The sequence below is a fragment of the Loxodonta africana genome, chromosome 15 (assembly GCF_030014295.1).
Source record: "Loxodonta africana isolate mLoxAfr1 chromosome 15, mLoxAfr1.hap2, whole genome shotgun sequence".
In the NCBI taxonomy this organism is placed as follows: Eukaryota; Metazoa; Chordata; class Mammalia; order Proboscidea; family Elephantidae; genus Loxodonta; species Loxodonta africana.
The window spans coordinates 28863072-28871809 of NC_087356.1; the positions used below are offsets into that span (position 1 = coordinate 28863072).

An 8738-nucleotide genomic window follows, 5' to 3' on the forward strand; every position below is an offset into this window, starting at 1 on the left:
AAAAGATTACAACCCTATTTTCTTGTGCCATTAGGCCAGGTCCCCACTCACTGCCTGAAGTCAGGGGGCTTGGCGTTTTGGCGTTGCTCTCCCAGGGCTGCCAGCTCTGAGGTTCGCTGGGAGGCTCAGCCATGTAGTCTCAGACTTTCCCCCTTCTCTGTTACAGTTCCTACAATCGATGGGCTGCGCCACGTGGTGGTGCCTGGGAGGCTGTGCCCACAGTTTCTCCAGTTAGCCAGTGCCAACACTGCCCGGGGAGTAGAGACATGCGGAATTCTCTGTGGAAAACTGGTAAAAAACAAACCTTTCTGAGCTGAGACTGTTTCTTCCGCCTTGGCCTCCTCTGACCCTCAGGGAAGATAACCAGAGTCTGGTGCTCTCTGCCCTGATGCCCCTGCTCGTTGTACCATAGACTGCCTGATGCGGTGTCACTCTGAATTTGGTGGCCCTGCATTTGAGTGGTTTTCAGATTTCCTTGAATTGAACTGATGATTCTAATGCTAGTAGTAAGGAAACCCTAACTCTAGACTTGGTGGGCAGATTCCGTGAATACCTACAGATAGCTTTTGGAGCACCCACTATATGGTGGTGGTGGTGGTTGTAGCAGGACCTGGGAATCACTTGAGAGATGGGAGGAATACAGCAAAAAGTGAACGGCCTGATGAGTTGTAAATACAGTATAAGCATTAGGCCTTGTGAAGAAAGAGTGGTCTGATTTGAGGCACTTAAGGAGCCCTGGTTGTGCAGTGGTTAAGCATTTGGCTGCTAACCAAAAGGTCAGCAGTTAAAACCCAACAGGTGCTCCAAGGGAAAAAGATGTGGCAGTCTGCTTCTGTAGATTGTTGTTGTTGTCAGGTGCCGTTTAATCAGTTTTAGCTCATAGTGACCCTGTGTAGAATAGAACGAAATACTGCCCAGTCCTGCGCCATCCTCACAATCATTGCTATGCTTGAGCCTATCATTTTAGCCACTTTGTCAGTCCATCTCGTTGAGGGTCTTCCTCTCTTTCGCTGACCCTCTCCTTTATTTACCAAGCGTGATATTCTTCTCCAGGGACTGGTCCCTCCTGATAACATGCCCAAAGTATGTGAGACGAAGTCTCACTATCCTTGCTTCTAAGGAGCATTCTGGCTATACTTCTTCCAAGACAGATACGTTCCTTCTTCTGGGAGTCCATGGTATATTAAATATTCTTCATCAGCACCATAATTCAAAGGTGTCAGTTCTTCTTCGGTCCTCCTTATTCGTTGTCCAGCTTGTACATGCATATGAAATGATTGGAAATACCGTGGCTTGAGTCAGGTGAACCTTAGTCCTCAAAGTGATGTTTTTGCTTTTTAACACTTTAAAGAGGTATTTTGCAGCAGATTTCCCCAATGCAATCCGTTGTTTGATTTCTTAACTTCTGCCTCCATGCACTTTGATTGTGGATCCAAGTAAACTGAAGTCCTTGACAACTTCAGTCTTTTCACCGTTTATCATGATGTTGCTTATTGGTCCGATTGTGAGGATGTTTGCTTTCTTTATGTTGAGGTGTAATCCGTACTGAAGCATCTGAAACCCTATGGGGCAGTTCTACCCTGTCCTGTAGGGTTGCTATGAGCCAAAATTGACTTAACAGCAATGAGTTTGGTTTTGGCAAAGAGCCCATTACTAACTGCTGAATGAATAAGTGAGTGAGGTGGGATAGACTTAAACTGAGCCTTGAAGGATGAGAAGGGCTTAGGGAAACAGTATGAGAGGGAAACTACCTTACACATGAGGAAAGGAAGAAGATTGGTACAATACCTGCAGCTTCAGAAGAACTCTGAGTAGACCCATTTGTAAATTCTGAGTAGACATAGCAGTAAACTCCCATGAAGCAGTGGTGTTTAACCTAGGCTGTGCATCAGATGGAGTTCTGGGTAGGTCTCAGCATTGGGCTCTTCACAGCACACCCCAGGTACTGCTTATGAGTGGGGGCTCAGGGAGCACTAAGAAGGAGCCTCATGCTGGATGGAGAAGGACCTTCTCTGGTATAGATATTTAGCTTCCATTGTTATGACATGGTCGGGTTGCGTAAGTGCCATGGAATTATGATGAGCCGTTTTCTCCTTTGGCAGATGAGGAATGAATTTACCATTACCCACGTTCTCATCCCCAAGCAAAGTGCTGGGTCTGATTATTGCAACACAGAGAACGAAGAAGAACTCTTCCTCATACAGGACCAGCAGGGTCTCATCACACTGGGCTGGATTCACGTAAGCAATTCTGAGCTCTCTGAGGGTTAGTCTGCTGTTCTGTCACAATGTTGTAAATACATGATTTTTCCTTTGAGCAAAGTAAATTACATCCAGATTATTTTTCCCACTTTGGATGCAGTCCCTAGCATACTTGACTGCTTGCACTCCAGGGATGATTTCTGGGAACTACATAGGTTTTTTTTTTTTTTTTTTTTTTTTAATTAATCTAGTTCTTCTAAAGTCCCAGTTTCCCTGGGAGTGTGAATGGTGATGGAACATTGGCCCAGAATGTACGTGAACATTGACGATATAGGCTGTGCCTCCTTTATTCAAATGATGTTAATAAAAGACATATAAGTAAAAGTATTTTAGATAAATCAAGGAAGGTAATTTAGATGCTTGCAGTTGGTCATTCTCACAGTAGCATATACCTTTATCCAAAGCAGAAGGGCCATAGCGGATATGATTTATAAGTCCACATATCTTATGCAGTCCTAGATGATGCTCGGGTGATATACAATACCTCCTCTAAAGGTTATTTCTTAATTTTCCGTTCTGTTCCTTTTCAACCTCTAACTCTCACAGACCAAGTTGCTGTTTATGTTGTATGCCAGAGTTACATACAAACAAGTTAGACTTTGTTTATGGGTTTGAGAAGAAGATTACAAATATTTGTAGGTCATAATTTGGAAAATACTGACCTGTGAGACAGTTGCATGTGCCTTCTGTCCTTTCTTCAAGACAGAGATAGCCTAATTCCATAAATATTTACTAAGTTGTCTACTATTGTTTATCTCCCATTGTAGTAGATGGGAGATAGAAAACTTGTTTCTTTTCTGCTCAGAACCCAGAAAACCCAGTGCTGTCGATTTTCTGCTGAGGGATACAGATTTGAGTAAGATAAGATTTTAGTTAAATACAGGATAGGATGTTAGATACGTAGACAACTAATAACTCGTAACGTGAGGCAGAATGTGCCAAGTGCCTCAAGAGGTGCAAAAAAAAGTACTGTGGAATTCAGAAAAGGGAGGGATCATACCTGGTTTTTAGGGAATTCTAGAAATGTTCTGTGAAAGAAGTGATCACTTAGATAGGCCTTAAAAGGAAGGTACGGTTTTGACAAGTAGAGATGGAACAAGAGAGAATTCTCTGTGGAGGGGACAGCACAGGGAATAGGCAGGCTATGTTTCTAGAACCTTGAGTGGCCCAGTTTGCTGGGGTTTATGGTTTGCGTGAGGAAATGGTGATAGGAGGCACGTTTTAACACAACACATTGAAGCTGTGCCGTGGAGGGTCTTGAATGGATAGACAGAAGGTTCTGATTTTTACTTAAGTGGGGCACCCTTGAAGGTTTTTGAGCAGAGCAATGATACGATCAAACCCATACTTTAGAAAATTAAACATAAAGACAGTTTTAAGATAGATTGGGACAGGGAGATGATTTTAAGAAGTTCAGTGTGGTGACAAAATCTAATAATAGTAAGAGCTGGGGTGGTGACAGTACTTTTGGGAAGGAGGAGGTACATGTAAGAGTGATTTCAGAGGAGATGGGGAATGAGTAAGGGAGGAGTCAGTGCTGAGTCAGAGATTACAGGCTGGCTCATGGGGGTGGCAGTAATCATCCCATAACCAGAAATAGAGAATCCAAGAAGAGGACTTACTTTAGAAAAGGAGCCTTGGTGTGTTCAGTTCTGAGCATGTTGAATTTAAGGTACTGGTAAAATATCAGATTAGTAGAGGTAGTTATCAGGCAGTTGGAAATGTGAGGCTATAACTTGGGAGCAAGGTCAAGGCAAGAGAGAGAGATCTGGGAGTTGGCTGCACAGAGCTGACCTTGGAAGCCTTGGGAGGGGGTAGGAGTGGAGAGCAAGAACAGATTCACAGGCAACTTGGGGAATAGGCTGCGTAAGGGAGCACAGAGTGCAGTCAGCATTGAAGCAAGAGGTGTAAGAGAACAGTGAGGGCAGTGTTAAGGCACAGAAGCCAAAGGAGGAAAAAGGTTTTAAGAAGGAATTTCACCATCTAAAATGCATGAATTGGTCCCAACCCACCTGGAGCAAAGAAGAATGAAGAACACTAAAGACACAAGGAAAATATGAGCCCAAGAGACAGAAAAAAAAAAAAAGGGCCACATAAACCAGAGACTCCATCAGCCTGAGACCAGAAGAACTAGATGGTGCCTGGCTAACAGCAATGACTGCCCTGACAGGGAACACAACAGAGAATCCCTGATGGAATAGGAGAAGAGTGGGGTGCAGAATTCAAATTCTAGTAAAAAGACAAGACTTAATGGTCTGACTGAGATCGGAGGGACCCCAGAAGACATGGCCCCTAGACTCTCTGTTAGCCCAAAACCAAAACCATTCCCGAAGCCAACTCTTCAGACGAAGATTAGACTGGACTATAAGACATAACATGGTACTGGTGAGGAGTGTGCATTTTGGCTCAAGTACACACATGAGGCTAAGTGGGCAGCTCCTGTTTGGAGGCGAGATGAATAGGCAGAGGGGGACAGGAGCTGGTTGAATGGATGTGGGAAATACAGGGTGGAGAGGAGGAAGGTGCTGTCACATTACAGGGATAGCAACTAGGGTCACATAACTATGTGTGTATAAGTTTTTGTAAGAGGAACTGATGTGAATTGTAAGCTTTCAGTTAAATTACAGTAAAAAAAAGTTTTTTTAAAAGGGGAAGAAAAAAAAAGGAGGTATGTCAGGATGTTTCCCATGTCACCTGCAGCAGAGAGCTCCAGAATGATGAAGACTTAGATCACCCGGTTGGATTTGGTGAGGTCATTGATGACCTCAGTTTGGTGGGTTTTAAGCAATGGTGGGACTAGACACCAGATTCTAAGGGTTCAAGAGATATTGAGGTCTTGAGATTGTGGCATGAGTGAAATGTATACTTTTTTAGAGGAGCTTAGCTAAAGGAGAAAGACGATGAGATGGGGGGGTTTAAGGAATAGCGGATCAAGAGCATGTTTGCTAGATTAATGACTTAGTGTACAAAGGCTTAAACGTGTTTTGTTTTGATTCTTCTTTTCAAAACCTTTTTATTCTGAAATATAACACTTACATTAAAGTGCATTAACTCAATGTATACCTTAATGAATCATTAAGCAAACATCTATGCGTATACACTACCTAGGTCAAGAAATAGAACCTGACCAGAAGCATATCCCTCACCCCCAGGCCCTCCCTCCTAGACACACTCCCTCCCCTATAAAGTTAATCCTGCTCCTGACTTTTACCGTGGTCCCTTTCTTGCTTTGCTAAAGTTTTACCCCCTAAGTGTATAACCCTAAACACTATAGTTTTGCCTGGTTTTAAACTTTATATAAATGGGGCTATATAATATATATTATTTTCTGTCTTGTTTCTTTTGCACAACATTTTTAATGTTTATCCATGTTGTATATAGTTGTTTGAACGTGTTTCTATGCCAGGGGAGCTAGTGGAGATAAAGAGGAACAAGGTAACATGGAGACAAGAAAGCATTAAATCAAAAGTACAAAATATACGGGTCGTCTTTATAGGTGGGAGAAACTCATCCCTCCAAGACAGGATCGAGGGAAGAGAGATGAAGAGATAGAGATTTTTGAGATGATATTTCGAGAAGTTAAGAGAACTCATTTTAGATGATCTTGATTTCATAAGGTTGGAGTCTAGATCTGCCGCCAAGCAGGAGGGAGACAGGTAGGTTTAGGAACTAGAGGGATCATCCTTCTGATCAGTGGGAAACTACGAGTCCCTTCACATACTTGTTCAAGATGCCGGAGAGGAAGTTCATTACTGATTATGAGCTTCTGATATACCCTTCATGACTGCAAATGGCTTTGTGCTTGAAAAGGAGATTATGGTCAGGTTTTGAGAGGTATATGGCTCTCCCTTACTTTATGGACTGTGCTTGGCTGTGTATTCATCACTGAGGGTTCTCTGACTTTGTTTCTCTTCTCAGACTCATCCCACACAGACTGCGTTTCTCTCCAGTGTTGATCTACACACCCACTGCTCCTACCAGATGATGCTGCCAGAGTCCATAGCCATCGTTTGCTCCCCCAAGTTCCAGGAGTGAGTACGGGGACCCAGGCTGGGCGTTATAAGGAGGTAGTGGGGAAAGCATAGGAAAGGCTACTACTCTTGAATTAACAGGGCCCTTCCCTCTTTGTCCTCCAGAAAGGATATAGGTTGTGGTATTAATTTGCTGTTCTGATAAGTCCGTATCCTGATAAACCTACTATGCTTGTTTAAAAAGATACTCAAGCAACAACTTACATTGCACTTTTCTAAGAAAAGTCCACAAGAAATTTGCAAAGCTTGACTTGAAGTGATAGGAATTTCAAGAGAATGATGTCAGGTTAGAGAATTTCAAAATCAAACAGATTGTCTCAGAGTGTTACTTCTTTTTCATTCCAAATCCTGTCATTTACTATGAATTCTCCCAGCAGAACAAGAGTGAGGGCAGTGATGAATCATTCTCAAACTATGATTGGTTCACCGGAGAAGAGACCTATGAGCCAACATCCTGTATCTATTAGGCAATCACTTCCCATTTTATAAAAGTTTTATTGATGATTTAAAAAAAAAAAAACCCATTGCTGTGGAGTTGATACCAACTCATAGTGACCCTACAGGACAGAGTAGAGCTGCTCAATAGGGTTTCCAAGGAGCGGCTGGTGGATTCGAACTGTTGACCTTCTGGTTAGCAGCCGAGCTCCTGACCACTAAGATCTTGTATTTCAATGATGGGTTATGGCTGCCCTTCAGATAGTAAGTTAGCTTTGCTTTACTCCATGCTGGCCAGACCTCTTCCATATTATCCATTTTGAGTTCCAAAAAAAGTGACCAATATGGAAAAAAGGTCTCAGAACTTTGAAGCTGTCTCAAAATGAGCTCTGCATTGTAGACCAGAACCAGTTTCCTGGTGTGTGTGTCTGTGTCTGTGTGTCTGTGTCTGTGTGTGTGTTAGGGATAGGGGGACACCTTTGCTTGACCTGAGCCTGCATTTTCTTATTTCAGAACTGGATTCTTCAAACTCACAGACCATGGACTAGAGGAAATTTCCTCCTGTCGCCAGAAAGGATTTCATCCACACAGCAAGGACCCACCTCTGTTCTGTGTAAGTACCGCATGGAGGGAGTTGGAGCTGTTTCTAGCGGGGAGGACAGTCAGACCTGATGAGGTGCGTCATCCTCTGACCTGCAGAGGAGATCAGCCCTTATCACTTATCTTTTCACTTGTTGGGTTATTGAGAGAATTAATGTGCAGAAAGTACCTAGCTCACTCCCTGGCTTACAAAATGTTTGTTTCTTCATCAGCATCAGTTGCTAAGTATGCACTTCAATAAGAGGTTTGAATGCAGAGGGAAAAGCTACTAAAAGATAGGTAAAACGCAGCCGTGAGGAGGAATGACGTATATGCTCCCGTGTGGATGAACCGTGACAACATCATGTTAAGTGAAAAGAAGCCAGACACGAGAGCTTACATATTGTATGTCCTCATTTATAAGAAGTATCTGGAATAGGCTAATCCATAAAAACAGAAAGCAGACTACTGGTTGCCAGGGGCTAGGGAAGGGGCGGATGGGGAGTGATGTATAATGGGCACAGGATTTCCTTTTGGAGATGATGACAGTGTTTTGGAACTAGATAGAGGGGGTGGTTGCACGACATTGTGAATGGACTAAATGCCACTGAATTGCACGCTTTAAAATGATTAACTTTATGTTATATGAATTTTACCTCAATAATAAAAAGAGATAGGTAAAGCATATTTGATGCTAGAATTTTGCTTAGATAAAAGGAATTCTGTGACCTTTGTAGGAAGTTGTTTTTTATGTGAGTTGTGTTCTGTGAATGAAAGGTTTTATTGATGGTAGGACCTGTGTTTCAGTAATGTGTAATGGCAGCCTTTCACCTCTAATGAGCTGGATCTGCTTTGCTCCATACTGTTCAGGCCTCTCCATATTACCCATCTGAGTTCAGAAAAAAGTGACCACTATGGAAAAGGGCCTCAGAACCTTGTCACATAACAGGAGTTGGGGATATTTAGGAGAAAAATCCTCGCGAGGGACATGAAAGCTGACTTCAGGTTTTAGAAGAGTTGTGCAAAAAAGGTATCGATGTAATTCGTGATCCCAAGGACTAAAATTAAGACCTGGTAGAATGACAGTGTCCACCTCAGTATGAGGTAGAACTTTCTGACAGATCTGTTTAAAAAAATAGTTTGGTCTGCTTTGGGATGTAATAAAATTCTAAGTACTAGGATGCTGAAATAGAAGCTGTACAATCAGGAAAAAAGTCTGGGACGCCAGTGCCCAGGTTTTCATTCATAAAGACTCCTGTGTATGCCAAAAGTTAGCATGCCCCATGTGAGGGTAAGCCAACCAAAACTTGTTGCCATCGAGTCAATTCTGACTCATAGCAACTCAACAGGACAGAATGGAATTGCCCATAGGGTTTACAAGGAGCAGCTGGTGGATTTGAACTGGTGACCTTTTTGGTTAGCAGCTGTAGCT

The 8738-nt window shown here is 42.7% G+C and overlaps 1 protein-coding gene across 3 annotated transcripts in view; it reads left to right on the forward strand.

Moving 5' to 3' along the window:
- Nucleotides 1-8738, forward strand: part of STAMBP (STAM binding protein) — a 47473-nt gene that overhangs the window by 19708 nt on the left and 19027 nt on the right. For all 3 annotated transcript variants that reach the window (XM_023552781.2, XM_023552782.2, XM_003413682.4), the window contains 4 exons: nt 167-291; nt 2103-2240; nt 6180-6292; nt 7241-7340. In XM_023552781.2, the coding sequence (XP_023408549.1) occupies nt 167-291; nt 2103-2240; nt 6180-6292; nt 7241-7340 (476 nt within the window). The remainder of the gene's footprint in view (nt 1-166; nt 292-2102; nt 2241-6179; nt 6293-7240; nt 7341-8738) is intronic.